The following is a 17,642-nucleotide window of genomic DNA, read 5'->3' as shown; positions in this document are numbered from 1 at the left end:
GTCGGGATTCCAATCATTGAGATTTCAATGATTACAGAAAACAGCAATACAAATAAAACAGAGATTTTTTTTCTCCTCCCCCTTTCACTGCAGAATTGGTTGCTTCTCTGACTTGTAATTTGCTGTAATATACTGTATTGTCGCTGTCTAATTGCACCATAATTACAGAAAACTGTGTGCTGTAATTAAAAGGCCCTACCACAAAATGTAATCAGCAGCTTTGCTGCCAAGGGAACATTTTGATTTGAGCCTTTCCAGCAGTAATACCAGCCTCGCGTGTTGTCAGCACAGGCTTTCTTTTTGTTCCGTTTCATTTTTTAACGGCAGCTTTTCAGCTCCATCACAAACGAAGCTCATCTCGTGTGTTGGAGTAAGTCGTGGAGACGGAGACAAAGTCAGTGGCAGGGGTTGAGTTTCTTTTTGTTTCCTTATTTTTAAAGTGTGCTCTTTAACGACAGGACTTTTGGAAAAAGGTGTTTACAGGCGTTGGTGTGTACAGTATTCTGAAAATACCTTGCTCTTTTTCACATGTCACGTGTTGTTCAGCTTAGTCTGGAAATGGACTGTATTTTGGGTTAAACGCAGACAGTAAAATAGTCACAGAAAACTCCTCCCCCTCTGCTCCATCACAGTGACAGAATATAATTAACATGGGAAGTGAAGTGAATAGAGATAAAACCGTAAAATGATTACATTACCACCGTAAGTTTGTCCTTCTGTTGGCAACTTCCTGTCTCCAGTTTTTGACAGATCAATCAGAGTCTTTAGGTGATCACACAAGTATGTTCCCATTAGAGTTAGGTAAGAATCCACCAATGATGAGGTCACAAAACATCACATTTCCTTCTTTTACAGTGGATTACGGCTAAATTTAACATGGTTGATATGTTTATTTGTGTATGTATGTATATGTATATATATATATATATATATATATATATGTATATATATATATACATACTGTATGTATCCCACTCGAAATTTAAGAATATACTAGAATATAATATAAATTGCAAGAATATACATTTTGCACTGTTGGATCTTAAGAAGGTTGTACGTAGTGCTTCAAAATGCAAAAAGAATACATGGGAGAGAGACAAAACACATTTGAGTCAGCAGTTTATTGCAAACAACCATTAAACTGAAATACGCTGTTCATCAGCTGATCAAAAGTTTAAGACCACAGCCTTTAAAAGCCTAAATCTTCGCAAAAATGTGGATTCAGTGGCATTAATTCTGAGAAATAAATTCTTAAATGGGATCAGAGTGGATGCAGTCTGTCCGTACTAGATTAAAAAAACATACGTACAAGATTTCCGCCAACATTTCCGACACACAGTTCAATAGCAGACAAATAACCTCAGACGTGCAGCTTCCACTGCGTCCGTTTCCTCCCACAGTCCAGAAACATGCAGATTTGGGGGATTAGGCAAATTGGACACTCTGAATTGACTTACTGAAATTGACAATGATGTGGACGTGCCAGAACTTTCTCCAGCTCAGTGCGGACAAGACTAAAGTAAATGTTTTTGGCCCCAAAAATGAAAGGTCAAAAGTCGCTGAGTGCTGCAAATCAAGCCGGGAATCTTGGTGTAATTATTGACTCGGACCTGAATTTTAACAACCGCCTGAAAGCTATCACTAAGTCTGGCTCTTACCACCTGAAGAACACTGAAGGATCAAGGTTTTTCTGTCTAAAGAAGACACAGAAAAACTTGTGCATGCTTTCATTTTCTGTAATGGTGTCTTCACAGGTCTTGTCCTGACTAATACCAGGAAACTGGACAACATCACACCGGTCCTCAGATCACTGAGTCAAAGGACAGATGTCAAAATCTTACTCTTGGTCTACAAAGCACTGAATGGTCTTGGACCACAATACATCCTGGACTTATTAGTTCCCTCCAGTATGAAGCAGATCAAGAACAGGTTTACTGTGTGTTCCCAGATGCAGAACCAAGCAAAGTGAAGCAGCGTTCAGTTATTCTGCTCCTCACCTGTGAAACAAAGGTCCTGAACACCTGAGGTCAGCTCAATTAAATCAGGCCTGAAAACATTATTAGCTACTGCAGCTTTTTCTTAAATTCTTAAAGAATCATCTAAGTGTTCAATTCATTCGGTAGAGAATGAATGAATGAATGCAGCTTTCCGTCATGGTTTGAGTCACAGTTTCCTTCTTTGATTTTGTAAGCGCTGCAAGCTTCTTTTTTTTTCTTTTTTTTTAATGAATGAGACGCTATTTTTAAAAGAGTCCCATTGAGATGAAGAACCCGGCCGAGTCAGGTAGCAGCGCAGATAATAAAACGCCAAGGTGAAGACATGAAAGACCACATTAATTAATGGCTGCTGAGTCACTAAAGGAAGTGGTTGGTTATAAAGTGCACAGCTGTCACAACCAGAGACCATGATCATCTCCTGAGTCCTGTCTGTGTCTGCGGGTTCCACAACAACAGCACTTTTGTTAAAGTCTGAGGTGGCTTTGGTTAAATGAAGTTTTTAAAATGTTATGTCTGGTGGAGACTTCATCGTAATCTGAGCTATTTTACTGGAAAATCACTTAATCTGTGGGTGTTTCTTACTGAATGTGTTTGCAACATTCATGAGCAGCGGAGGCTCAGGAGAAAGTGGTTCCATTTTCTAGATCCTCCGGTTCTCGTGCGCTCAGTCTTTAGGCCAGATTGCTTCTGATGAGTGTTCCAGCCGTGTGTAAATGGGTCTGAATGATATGTGGTAGAAAATAGCACAGCTTTATGTATGAGAATATGAACGGAACATCGGTGAAATCTGTGAAAACTGTGAAACTAGCACGGTCTGCAAACCATGGAAAAAGTTGCATTTTTAATGTTTTGCTGAATTTCTTTCTTTCTTTCTTTTGTGTCATTATCCATAAAGTCGTGTCAAGTATTTATAGACAAAAAAAGTGGTCAGTGGTGGAGGAAGAGACAGACTATAGTTCAAGAGCAGGTTGAGACCATAGACCGAACATAAGAAGTGGACACGTTGTTCTGATTTACAGGGAGAATCTGTCAATAACTTATCTTATAACGTAACCGTATAACGCCTCTTTGGTAGAAGATGTCAAAAATGTCAACGCTAAAGTGTTATTGGAGGACATAACGAGACTTCTTTCATGTAGAAAATCAAGGTCCATGAAGGTTCCGTGTATGGTTCCTTGCCAGTCTGTGGTTTAAAAATATCCCAAAAAATAGTACATATAAGAAAATACAAGAAAAACACAACGTGAAAGGGACATTATAGGACATTTTAGGACAGTGTTTCCCTGTCCTGTGATTTCATCAACTTTCCATCGATAGTTTTTGAGATAATAACGTAGCTGCGGGAGAAGAACGGACCTCCGCTGATTGGTCAGATTTCATGACGGCGCTTTCTGAGACGTTGCTGGATCTCTGCTGGGTGAAATCTGTGTGTCGCTAAGATCGTGCAGTTTTTATTATGTCAGTGTGTCATATTTCAGGTGATTTATCGGCGAAATTGAATATTCTACCAATGTTTGCATGAGTGTATGTACACTTGAAAATATAAACAGCTTTTCTGTTCCCTGTTGTTCCCTGACGCTCTTGGGAAAGGAAATAAAGAGCGGTTGAGTTATCTGTTTGTTACATTCTACAGTCTCATTTTGTAAGTGCAATTCTGCAAAACATTTGTGTCACACACACATTTCTTTTTATTTCCCTCTAAGCATTTTACTCATCACTTTGTTTTGCTCATGTTGGGATGTTCCCCGCCCATTTTCATATGCTGTTGGTGTCTCTCAGATGTTAGGGACTGCAGCGGGTTCTGGTTGACGGCTCTCTGGCCCTCAAGGAAAAAATGGGCTGCTCTGGCAGAAACAGACTGAGAGACGTCGGCTTTTAGAGGAACATCAATTATTCACCCCCACCAACTCCCCCCCCCCCACACCAGAACACTCCTCACCCCCTTCCCCGAGAAACGCAGGAAATTGAGTGTGATAGTGAAAGATCCGAGTCCTTATCCAACCAGACGGTTTCAACAAAGACTGACGAGAGAACATGAAACAATCACGAGGACATAGTAATCTGCAGAAACAGAAACAACACGGGCAATGAAACTGTATCAGATACAGAGGAGAAGGAACGTGTGAGATGATTCTCACCAAAGTGTGGACAGAATCAGGCCTGTTCCTATATTTTAATCCTCAAATTTGGAACTGAGTTGCAAGGGTCAGCGATTAAAATCGAACCATGTGAAATTGGACAGAAATATAACACATCGTCAACTTTTTCATGGAACATCTCATCTCAACGACAAAACACGGGCCTTTATCAGCCCGTGGTTGCATCGCTCTTTTGTAAGGTTTTGGTTAAACTGACTTAACCCCCTTGCTTATTTTACCCATAAAATGGTCAGAAAATGTCCCGCGAGTAAGTGGTTTCGCTCAGTTTTCCAGAATCTCCAAATATCTTGCAGTTATTTAAATAAAGAAAAACAAGTTTTATTTAGAAACGTTCCAACTCTCTGACAAAGACATTGATTCTCCGGCTTCCTGCGACGGCGCGAGTGAAATTACCGTAATAACCACGCGTCGGCTTTGACGTGCAACTTCTCGGTTTTCAGAAAGCGTTGGAATTTTTCCTCGAGCACGATGACGGCGATGTACAATATAGAGTTTCTTATATCCTTTTTTTCAGCACAACAATCCAATGAAAAATGTCCTCCATAAACACACCTGAGCAAAAAGTACTCAAAATGTTCAAATGAAATTTGGAAAATACGTCACAGTTCGAAGGTCACACTCGTTTTTATGAACAAAAAGACAATAAAAAAATTGTCTAATTTTGTGACTTCTGCACAACTATTACTACTTTTATCACGACTCAAAATGCGATATGTATATTTGACTCAACAACACATATAAGAAGACACAGATCCATGCCGCGTGAGCACTAAGGGTTAATGATCCATACAGTAGTTGTGTTTTACTTGCTTCCAATATCTTTAATTAAGACAACAGAGGAAACCAAGGAATACTAATGTGACTCGTACTGCAGCGTTTGAACCCACAATATTGACAAAGTATTGGCTGAAATACAAAGGATTATTGAGCCGTTTATGTCTGAAAAGAGATGATGGAAATATGTTTGTTCTGCATTCTTTTGTTTGTCCTTTAACTGTGAGACTTTACCATGACATCACAGACGAACAGATGCACACACGTTTTTATTGTGAGTCATCATTTTTCAAGCTAAAAAAAAGTACTTTTCACCCTTTTTAATTTTTTAACTATGTTTACGTGCAATGAAAAAACGTGTGACACACAAACTATGTATGATTAATGGGTGAGGAAAACATTGTGTAACCAAGGAACTCCACTTTAATACATGGATTTGATTCATACGTTGCATTTAATTATTTAAAGGGTCATAATACTGCAGCATATTAAAATGGTAACAAAAAAAAAAATGCTGTGAGCCAGGAATGTATACCTTTTAACTTGTGGTATAAATTGTCTCAGTGTTTGTGTGACATGTGCGCACACGTACAGTGTTTTTGGCTCGCGATCGTGGGCTCGGTGTCGGGTTATATCACGTCTCGTGTGGCAGAAGTTGAATTAGATCTTTATCTTATTTATTTACAGGAAGAAGCGCATTTAAATTCTTTATTCTGTCATTTGATGAGGCTCAGTCATCGACGTGGAGGAATCTGACGTCTGTGTGTTTGTCAACGCGGCAACAGTTTGGACCTGGTTCAGAAGCTCCGTACATTCCTGTATTCATTCATTGTTGTGTGTGTGTGTAACTGTGTGTAGCAACGGTGGTGGTGGTGGTGGTGGTGTCTCTGTCTGTCTGCAGCCCTCATCTCTAAAGACGGACAGTGGAGAAAGGCCTGAAAGCTTTTAATGGCACACAGGGGCAGAGGGATTTAGATCTCCACAGAGCTGCTGAATACTCTTTTATAGGTTGTAAGTGGAGCTCATCAGCAGTACACAATGAAGCCATTAAGCAAACACCCTCTCTCCTCAGTCCCACTTTTTGTCTCTCCCCGATTGTCTGTCCGTCCTATTCTCTTCTCTCGGGTTCAGACTAACAATGGAATGGATACAGCGGTGGAATCAAGGCCGAGGTCGACAGGATTCTGTTGCTGATAATACGTCTGCTGGTCTGATCTGACAAAAGTGAAGTTTACTTCACAACTTTCAACAAAGTAAACGCTGATAATCGCTCTTTTTTTAATACTGGGCATCAGCAAAGGAATCGCCGGCACAGAATCAAGTGCAGCCTTGAGGTGGACGCTTCCACTTCACATTCCACTCATGTTCAGCCAAGAACAGACAACTTATTATGTTTTAAAAGACATGAATACGCAAAGTGAAAGTGTCACAGATATAACAGTAAATTGGTCGCTGCTTGTGATTTAGGTTAAAAAGTGAGCCCCTCAGATAGAAGGTTTGGGTAACACTGACAGTTTGCATCCTGGTTCGGGCCGGGTTCTCTGCACGTGTCTGTCTTTTTCCTCCAGGTTCTCCCATTCCTTTTGCAGTCCATAAACACCTGTGCCAACCTGTCCAAGGTGTACCCTCCCTTTTGCCCGATGTCAGCTGGGATTGCCCCCATTATCTGGAGGCTAAACTAACCCCACCTTTTAAGCATCAAAGGTGGCATTTGCAATTTACCTGGAACCATAGTGGGCCACACGGTGGTGTAGTGGCAGCGAGAAGACCCGGGTTCGAGCCCCGGTTGGAACAAGGGCCTTTCTGCATGGAGTTTGCATGTTCTCCCCGTGTGTGCGTGGGTTCTCTCCGGGTTCTCCGGCTTCCTCCCACAGTCCAAAAACATGCAGTGTGGGGATTAGGTAAATTGGACACTCTAAATTGACCGTAGGAGTGAGTGTGAGAGTGAATGATTGTTTGTCTCTAGTTGTGTGTGGCCCTGCGATGGACTGGCGAACTGTCCAGGGTGTACCCCGCCTATCGCCCGATGTAGCTGAGATTGGCACAGCACCCCCCGCGACCCTCTGGTGGAGGATAAAGCGGTTAGATGATGACTGACTGACTGACTGGAACCATAGTGGTTTTTGCAAATGGAAGATCAGAGACATCACCTTACTCCCAGTGTTCAGTCATATTTGTCATACATTATTGTACGGCATGTATTTTTGACGCCCCTTTTTTTCATGACAATAACGAGACGGTGCCGAAATACACATGGACCGTTGATGATGAAAACATGACGACACGTGGGCCGCTCCCCACCCTGGTGGCACTGAGGACAGTCCGCTACGATCGCGCCGGGGCCACAGGGACACCGTCCCCTGGATCCACCGACAACCCCCGGTGAGGGGGGCAGCCCGCGGGCGGGAGAAGCCGCAGCCCCGGGAAGTGCTGAGGTCCGGGTGGGGGTTTGCTGTAAACTGAATTAATCGAAAACTGTCATTAGTGACGTTTAATGACATGAAAAATAGATGCAAATTTTCCCATAGACTTCTACTTATTTTTGCAACCAGCAGAGTCTCCCCCTAGTGGCTAAACGCAACTTCTGTCCCACTTCCTGGACTTTACTTTTCTAACCAGAAGACTGGGTCATTTTTTTCATACAGTCCACGGTAAAGAATATTACATACAAATAGCTGTGTGTTGACAAACTGAAGCCTCGCCACATGACGCGTGCTTTACTGCATAATTATTTCCACTATGTTGCGGAGATTTGAGAATCAGGTGAGCCGACCAACGGTGGAGTTTCTGGAGTCAGAGATGAGTTAAGTTGAAAAGTTTTATTGGAAGCAGCTCAGAAATGAGCAGAACTGAGACGATGCAGATGTTAACAGTTGGGCGTCCTCTGTCAGTCTGCCTGTGAGTCCCAGAGTGAGGATATTTAAAGGATTTTAGAGGCCTTTCTCTGCTGATACATGGAGCTGACATAGTTGAGTTATCAGTACACAAATGACTGGTGCCAGTGCTGTGAAGGCTGATGCTATGTTTGTGTCATGGTACGGTTGAGTTTGGAACGGTAAAGCCCGGGCTCCAGCTTGCGTTTTGACCAAGAACAAACAGGAATTTTTTTGGTACTATTCCTAATGGAAATGCAAAAAAACACATACCAAACCATTCCTTTCCACACGGCTTTAAAGCTGCTTCATTCTGTTTTTTACCATCGTCTCTCATTCACCTTGTTTCTTTATTTTATTTTATTTCCCCTTTCGAGCTCTGGGACCCTTAAGACTGAACTGAACTGTTTATTGATGCAAAGAAACCCTCTGTCTGTGCTGCTGATGGTGTGAGCCTTCATTATTAAAAGAGTAGAACAGGCATCCAGCAGCACTTCACGTCAAGTGTTGTGCATCTGCACAAAGTGCCACTGCTGTCAGCGCGGAGACAAATCCCAGCATTAATTAGTGCTGATTCACATTCAGGGTGGATGGAAAACATGTGGCGATCGACGGCAAATTATTGACAATTATTTATGGAATTTTTTTTAAAAAAGAGACTAAATTAAAAGTATACCACATATTAAATTGTTATTTAAATTATCTAAGGTTGTTCTTTATTATTGGTTGATGACGTGTTGGACTAAATCAGTGGTTCTCAAACTTTGTATACCAAGGACGACTCTAATTCCTGTTTTTTGTTATTGTTTCATTTTCACAGTGGCTGCTGTTCCTTTTGTCACGCAGCTCCAAATTTTCCTGGCTCTAGTAAATTACATATAAAGACAGATTAACACGTACTTTACCGTACAATATTATCTATCTATATCTCTCTCTCTGTGTGTGTGTGAGTGTGTCCAGTAGCAAGTGAGAGAAAAGTAGGTCACAGCAACTGCACATGTTTTAATAATTACTCAGACGTCCACAGGGGGCAATAGAGGTTCCACACTGGAACTTTAAGAGCCGTTATAAAAGTTTAAAGCCTTTTATTTATTTCTTTTTTAACAGTTAGCCCAACAATATCATAAATCATACTGATTTTGGTGATAAGATAATCATGCCATGACATTTCAATTTCCTAATCATCCAATTCCCACCATGTGTTGTGATGTGATGAATACTGTTAATTACAGAAAACTCAATTTAATGTTGAATCTCATCATTAGAATGAATACAATTCTATTATGCTATTATGGGCTGCTGTGTCTCATTAGGTAGAGCGGCATATTGTGTGGATATGTTATATGAATGGTGTAATCATAGTAGCTGTGTGTGCTGTAGGTCGTAGAGGATTTTCAAAGCGCATACTAAGACGATCCAGTCAGGACACAGGACCACACACTTGTTGTTTAATCCAACCATTTCAGGGAGGAGATTCCAGGGATTCTTTGGGATCTCACAGAAACTCGCGTGATTTCAAGAGCTTCTTGAAGACAGACTGTTCTGGGGAGAGTGGAACGACCTACCGAGCGCTACGTAGGGACACATGAAAAGAGTCCGGATTGTCTTGTGTGGGGTGTTGGCACCGTCAGCCGACAATCCTTTGACGAACGGAGTAGTCTAATCCCTCACACTAGAGGCTTATTTGGCCAGATAATCTGTTCAAATCAGCCTCAAATCTGAGATTGGAACCCAAATCTGGGCCAATTGTCCCCTAGTGTGGGGCGGAGCTTAACTCTGCACTCCTGCCGTTCTCTGCCTCACTCACTGCAAAGCGAATATTCTTTCCAATGGTGGTTTGGAATTTAAAATCACTTAGCAGCGGAGCGATCATCCATCTGTCTCCGCTTCACCGCACCGCGGTGAGTCCGTTGGTTTGTGCTCGCCCGTGCCCCACAGCTCCAAACGTTTGAGAAATAATAAAATGGTGTTTCATTCAGAGTGTTTGGCTGTGAGGCTCTCATGTTATTACCTCAGTTCCACAGCAAACACAGCGGCTTCTTCATTGTGTGTGAGCTAATGAACGAAACACTGGAGGTGTCACTGTGTTACTGTTACGTGCTTTTTTAATGTCCCCCGCTCACATGCTCTTCTATTCTCGCCGGCTGCTGCTGATGTCGTTTGAAATATTGGACCTGCAACGCCTGACGCTTGTGTTCACTCGGCGGCAAAAAGGAAACGACGCGTTAACAGCTTTTTTTGGGGCTTGTGTGTGTGTGTGTTTGTGCTTCTGCTGAACAAACAGTTGCTTATTTACAGACTCTCCAGCTGCAGAACAGCATAATCATTCATGTAGAGTGGTGTTTGTGTCCACCTAATGAATGCCAGTTCAATATCCGCTTTCTTTTAGCTTTACCCTTTCTTCTAAGTCTCTACCAAACTCCGAGGGGAAATATCCTGCTATTTAGCTGCTGAATTATCCACTTACTTCACCAGCTGTGTGTGTGTGTATGTATATATATATGTATATATATGTATATATATATATGTATATATATGTATGTATACTGTATATCTGTTTGTCTGCTGTAAAGATAAGGCCAGCTGCAGAACTGCAGAAGGGAAACATCAATTATTATTTTTAAAATGAAAGCTACGGGCTGATGTTTCTGCGCTAAATCAAAGTGTCGCGTACGAAAAGCACTGAGGGCCAAAAACTGGCATAATGTGATTTTCAGGGAGGGCCTGGAAATATTCCAAGTGACTGAATGAAACTGTCACGAGTGTTTTCCTGAAATCTGACAGATCGGATCTTGAATTTGTGATCATCTTCAATTGAAGGCTTCAGCTCTCTGTTCAATTTGTGTAAAAATAAAACAACAATTCACACAACCGGCAAATACTTGAGGCGTTTTCAGACTCAAACTCTGATTCTGGACACTTTGAAAGAGTTCACAGCAGGATACATTTTTTGGGCGTTTTTTTAAGTGAGATGTGAGAGGGTGAGAGGCGTCTGAAAATCCAGGAAGCAGGACACTCACTCAGTCATCTGCTGCGTGTTCTCTGGAGTTCCTTTTGCTGCGTTCTCATGAGGACCAGAGGAGAAATGTCTGAAAGCAAAGAAAATAAAACTCCCAGCAGAACCACACTCAGTCAGAGAAGGAAGAAACTGTGAAGAGAGGAGAAGTGGGTGGAAAAGGGTGTCAGAGTAATAATAATAATTATTATTATAATACATTAGATCACCTCACAAAGTTGGTGCTAATTACCATCCCATAAAAAGACAGAAAAACATCTCTATCATTGTTCTATTTTCAGGTTATTGTCAGGCACTGCTTGACTTTTACCACTGTACTGGATATTAAAAATGGCGGGGGGATTTTAGTCAAGTTATTATTAAGATAAGTATCACAGGGGTTGAACCACTTGAACAAAGCAGGACTGAAGAAGAAGAAGAGGAGCAGACAGTCATCAGCTTGTGCTGAATCCTGCGTAAATATCAGCGACATCTTAACAGATGAGGGTGAATTTGGTCACTTTTATGTAAGATGGTAACTACAAGCAGTGGGTTAAATATCCCCTCCAAGATATAATGTAATCTATACAATTCTGAATTAATTTGATTTAAAAAGTTATACCTGTATTTTTTACATCATCATTTTCTCTAACTGTGTGCCAAAGAACTCCAAAAGTCCCTGGACCCATCTGAAAATCACTGGAGGGGAGTTGTTTGGGACTGGAACCCCCAACTTCTGATTGGAAAACAGCCAATTTTATCTGTGGAGCCAAATCTGGGCACTGCAAAAAAAACTAACTATAGGAAAATAAGTCAGTGTGAACCAAGTGTTTCTCATCTGGTGGGAGGAGCTTAGGAGTGACTTCAGTGAAAATACTGTACAATTCCACTGATTCTAATGATTCAGTGACACCCAAAACGACCGCTCTACAAGTCACACACAAGTTTGTGTGTTTGTGTCGCGTAGGGAACAAATATAATGGAAGCGAGTGATAATAGAGCAGTCAGTGCTTTTGAAGGTGCCGCATGTCACTTTGTGAGAATGATGACTCAGCGTCAGCAGCAGCAGCAGCAGCAGCACTCATAAAGACATTTTCTGATCACTCTATGAAGCAGCGCTGCATTTTCCAGCGACTGTAGTTACCTTCTATTCTCTTCTGTGGATTGTGTCTAATATATGCGGCAGGAGTAAAGTAATTGTCACGGTGAAGTGACGGGGGGGGGTTCTGTGGACGTGTGTTGTGATGTACGAGCGTGAAAGTGGCTGCGGTGCTGTCGGCAGACGCGGTGGAAGTCGAGCTCCTCGTCTACTTCCTGTCACAACGCGCCTAATGACTTGTCAGAGACGCCGAGAAGTGTCCCCGAACTTTGTCTCAACCCTCCCTGTGACACTTTCTCTAATTGTTCAACTTTCTCTGTGAATTTTGGAAGTGGGTATAGAAACATCAGCTACAGCAGTGTTTCACAGAGACTGGCTCGAGACCCACAGGTGCGTCGTGGGAGAGTCATTTGTTTGTCCCTGAACAAATTTGAACATGTTTTAAATAATCAAACTAACATGACATTTTATTTAATTTAAGTTGAGTTGCTGCAGAGCGAAAATAAGAAAAGAAAATAACATTACATTTCCTCCCTATTACAACATTATTACCATACATAAAAAGTGTGAGGTCTGGGCTCCATCATATACAAAACCCCCATAACCATGTCAATGTGCGTCAGTTCTTATCTTAAAACAAAGCAGCGGCGATGTTTGCCTGTGGGGAGCAGTGTTTGCGGTAACTGCAGCAGACGGAGTGTTTTAATCTTCCCTGCAATATTGTATTTGGAGTAAATCCTTGTCGCGGCGTCTCTGCGGCCTGTGAGTGTAAAAGCCTGATTTATGCTCCATGGCGGGACAGCGTATGTGTGTGTGTGTGTGTGTGTGTGTGTGGAAATGGGCGGACAGACAGAAGCGTTACTCAGCACACTGCGGGCTCTGCTGCGGGCGAGCGGACCTTCAGTGACGCTCGTCACAAACTCTCTGACGCTCTCACATTACACCTGTCACAGTGCGTTTGAATTGCAACGATAAAGAAGCCTTTTTAAAACATCCTTTCCTGATCTTTTGTGGGTTTTAAAAGTGCGGTTGCTGCTTTTATTCTTATTCTTTTATGTATGAACAGCTTCCACGTTGTGCCATGATTAGCATTAGCAATGGCACAATATCACTTCCTCGTGTCTGATACTTGTATGACAAACTAGAGTATCTACAGATACTGCAATCAGTCCCATACACTCATTATTTTCTACAATGGAGCTGAGAAATAGGGGTGAATCACAGGGTATGCGAAACATGCTCCATGATACCAATAATATTGCGATTATTTGATAATCAATAGATACAAACAAAAAAAATCTAATCTAATCCAATGATGCATCATAAATACATTAATGTGATTTCGTTTCATATTGAAATATTTTTAACCCTTTAACACAAAAAGTGCTTTTTCCCATTTTTCCAGAATAACTTCCGATCTCGATATTGTTATTTACAATTTACTGCATGTTAAAAAGTGTGAAATTTGAAAACAGGCCACAGAATGGAAACTTATGCACAGTTGTTTTTCCATCTCTGGTGATAAAGACACTGATTCTCCGGCTTCTCCGTGAAAGTACCGTAATAACCACACATTGGTTTTGACGTGCAACTTCTCCGCTTTCAGAAACTGTTGGAATTTTCCTGCTAGCACAAAATGTTACATAACTACAGTGGTGCAAACTACGCTCTGTGTTAAAGGGTTTAGCTCGTATTCCCCACCCTCACTGAAAAGTTCTTTCTTTTCCATTTACTCTGGCCCCCTAGTGGCCAGAGTAAATGCTTGTTGGCCCCGTGATAATCTGAGTTTGAGACTCCTGGTCTAAAGGATTATATGAGTGACGATTAATCACTTATCAAGCCATTATTTAAATTGTTTAAAGGGTTATGGTTAAGGTTAAATGTGAATATTTTCTGTGTTAACAAATAAATCTTTAAAACTGAAGACAGTCCTTTTGGTTTTTGGACAAACTGGAGAACCTTTTTCCAACATTTCATGCACCAAATAACAAATTGATGAATGCAAAGTATAATCTACAGCTACGACCAACGATCTGTAAAATAATCGTTGCTGTAGATGTGAGACTGGGCCGCTGCTCTGCTGTTGAGCTGAAGAATGTGTTTTAAATCACTGTAAATCAATGAAGCGTAATAACCACTCCCGTCTTTAACACCCACTCTCTGATTGCGTTGTAGGTGTCGCTCTATGATTGCGTGAGCTCGTCGCCAATCAGCAGCAGCGTGAGGACCAGTGGGGCGAGCGGCAGCAGTCACAGCATGGACGTCAGACTCAAACGCCTGTGGCCTCTCACCAGGGGAGCTCTTCATCTCCTGCTGCTGACCAGGCTGGTGCTGCCCTCACAATCAGAGAGTGAGTACCCGTGTCGCCGCTGCGACTTTGTAAAAGTGTTGTGTATGGGTGTCACGCTTTGGTGTATATGGCCGCCCATTAAAGGTGAGGAGGTGGCAGCCAGGTGGAAGCCTCGTGTGTGTGTGTGTTAGTGTGTGCCAGACTCAGGCATGAGGAGAGATAACCTTGTTTATGTTACATGACAACGTGTTTTTAGTTATGTGAATGCATGGCTGTTTATTCTGTAACAGGTGCATGAACTCTGACTAAAGACCAAACTAAACCTTAGCCTTAGCCAACGAACACAACAGTCCAACTAAGACTTTGTCACAAAGCTGAAGTGTGAGGTGATAAAGCGCTGCTTCTATGATTTTTTTTTTTTGAGACCATACAGGAAGTGGCATCGCCATAAATAGGCTCCAACAGGAAGTGCTGTCATAATTCAAATATTAATTGTAATTCAAAACTATGCCGTTACCATTTGGGAACATAACTCAACATGGCCAAATAGTATATACAGTAGTATCGTCTATATAGACTGTATGATACCATGTATAGATAAAGAACCCAACAATCTTTAATTGATGACATTTATAGTGCACTAAAAAAAACAAAAAGCACCTGTTCAGGTATCATTTGTCACTGATTTGTAAGTTATTGCAGCAAATAGAGTGTTAATAAAAACCGAGAATGAGGTTTATTGGCAGGTAAAGTTTACACAATACTAGGAATTTGCACATACATACAAAGAGAGAGAGATAGCTAAATGATAAAATAGAAAAGAGTTAGAAAAAGAGTTATTTACAACAGAATGAATATGAAACTGGTCATAGTTTTCTGGTTGAAGCTTCACAGATTCACTTGACAGCTGTCAATCACACTGGTGTCCTCGTATGTGACCTTCTCACTATTATTTATAAAATCTACACAATGTTCTATTGAATTAGAGCTAAAACTAGCTATTGAGTCCATTAACTCCTCAGGAAAATATTTACTGATGTTATAAATCAAGTTGTTTTGATTTATAACATGCATAAAACATGAAACATGTCAAAAACACCCCAACTCTAATGAGTGCATTGGCCGTCCAACCAACCAGCAAATTAATTATTGGATGTGCTTCTCAAGTTTATTTTGTTGTAAAATCAGCCTATTTTTGCCCCTGTGTGTGTGTGTGTGTGTGTGTGTGTCCTCAAATTCAAGCACATCCAGTTTTGTATTGCATGAATACATGAATATATCTGTGTATCTATCACTGTACGCTGATAAAGTCGAGCAAACTAGAAACAAAACACATTTTGCGCTTGTTCTGAGTCTGCGAGAGCTGCTGTCAGTGGAGAGAAGATTCAGATGTGATTGGTAGACATTTGTTAGATTGCACTTTTGGATTTGATTGGAAGGCACGTGTTAGTTTGTACACGTGTGTTTGATTATGGACCTATGTTTGATTGGAAGGCATGTTTTGGATGGATTTTTGTGGTTTTTGTATTTGTAATAATCTGTCCTGAGGAAATGGTTTATTTATTTCTCCTGTGTACATTCTCCTTGGCTGACATTTGTTACACATGAGCCAAACCCTTACCTATTCAAGACAGAAATGAAAAAAATAGTTGGATTAAGTCAGCAGTCTTGACTTTAGAGAGACAAAGCCATTATTGTTGCAAAGACAGAGGCTGACTTCATTAAAAGCAAAAGAAAATAATGGAAGCCATGGTTGGTTGTGGCTGTTCCATCCATCACTACACACAGTCTGTTTGTCTCTACATCCCATGATGTGAACAGGAAGAGCGACATGCTGCTCCTGTAATGAGCACTGACTCGGAGAGATAGGGTTCACGGCCGGGTTTGGAGACTAAAAAAAAAAGAAAAAGAGGACCAGACCCTGGCTAACACAATAATGACTCATGGGTTCACCCAAGAGAATCTCATTGAATGAAGTCGGCAACATGGATTCTGGAGAGGGCACCGGGTGTAGAGGTGAGAGGTTGAGGAGGAACGTTAAGAAAACAGAATCCCATATTAGATCAGTCAGACGGGGAAATGGATTTGACCTCGTACGCGGCCGACAGCAGTTACTTAACCAAGTCCGGCCCCCGGGAAGACACATTACAATTAAAATGAGAAACCACAATCAGCTGCGATGGAGGCAAAGAAATGTTCTACATGTGGATAATTCCAGATGATCTGCAGAGGATTAGTGTGTGTGCTGTGTGCTGATAACAGCGGCCGCGGATAAGTGTAGATTCAGATGATGTTTCCTGTCACAATGTACATATTTTATTATCCCATTACAAACAATGAGTCATTCATAAAAGAGTTTAAAAGAGTCAGTGCTCTCAGGCGTTACTAAGAGCATTACTGAGAGGCTGTAGATGATTCATAGCGATTCATAATCTCTATACTCCATCCATTACTTTATAAAGTGCAGATTTAAAGGATATGTTTTACTAATTGACCGGATTTTATTGCAAGTTTGCTGTGTTTTAGGTAACAACAGAAAAAACAGAGTCATAGAAGAAAAAATAGAGCCAGAGAACCAAAGCAAAAAGGACCAGAAGCAGGTAAAATCCAGTCAGAAGCAAAAATAGACCCTGAAACACAGAGTGAACAAAAGGTCACCAAAAGTGAACACACTGAGAGGGTGAACTTTGACCGTAGGCTTTTCACCTGATCTTCCAACAGCTGTGAAGGTTGCTAAGAACTCTTACCGAGACGTTTGCTCTAAAAGAAGGGCAGAAAAAAAACTACCACCACTGTGATGTTTCATTCATGGTTGGACACCTGGCATACAACAAGGAAGAAGAGAAATGTCATGGAAGGGACAGAAAGCACGTTCACTCAGCATCTCAGAGCAGAGAATATTCTCCTTTAATGTTCCAAACTTGGCATTGTGGTTAGTAACACATTTTCTACACACACTTTATAAACATTATCATACTGAACAGCTCGGGTCAGTGAATCAGTCTGTTGGGTCCAAATGAAATGATTAGGTTTATTTCAGTTTTGTCAGGGCTACAAATGCTGGATTTTTTTTACCCTTTTGGTCAGTAATGGTGTTTAATGACAGTTGGCATCCATAATGTTACAATACTCTGTTGTGGATTATTTCTGTGCTTTATTTAGTACACCAAAAATAAGAAATGCAAAATAACAAAGTGACAAAGTTGTGACACCTGGCCGGTGGCTAACTTGGGTGCTCAAAATATAACATTAGGACCATTTACAGCAACTAAACTTACAAATAACACAACATAGTTCACCTCATGGCTGTTCAGATCTGGACCAATCCCGAACGAACCCTGAATTGCTACGACCAGGCCTAGGGGAAACCTGCTCTTACGATTTCAACCCAAAAAGATAGAGAGAAATCAAAGTGTCCACTTCCAAGTCATTCACAATATGTGCCATTTTTCCAC

The 17,642-nt window shown here is 41.2% G+C and overlaps 1 protein-coding gene across 1 annotated transcript in view; it reads left to right on the top strand.

Moving 5' to 3' along the window:
• The window catches only part of ptprfa (protein tyrosine phosphatase receptor type Fa), a 243,935-nt gene that overhangs the window by 13,220 nt on the left and 213,073 nt on the right, over positions 1-17,642 (top strand). The window contains exon 2 of the mRNA XM_044043825.1: positions 14,073-14,247. Coding sequence (XP_043899760.1) covers positions 14,154-14,247 — 94 coding nt within the window. The 5' untranslated portion in view covers positions 14,073-14,153. The remainder of the gene's footprint in view (positions 1-14,072; positions 14,248-17,642) is intronic.

The sequence above is a fragment of the Solea senegalensis genome, linkage group LG14 (assembly GCF_019176455.1).
Source record: "Solea senegalensis isolate Sse05_10M linkage group LG14, IFAPA_SoseM_1, whole genome shotgun sequence".
Taxonomy (NCBI): Eukaryota; Metazoa; Chordata; class Actinopteri; order Pleuronectiformes; family Soleidae; genus Solea; species Solea senegalensis.
This window is presented reverse-complemented; position numbering and strand designations above follow the sequence as displayed.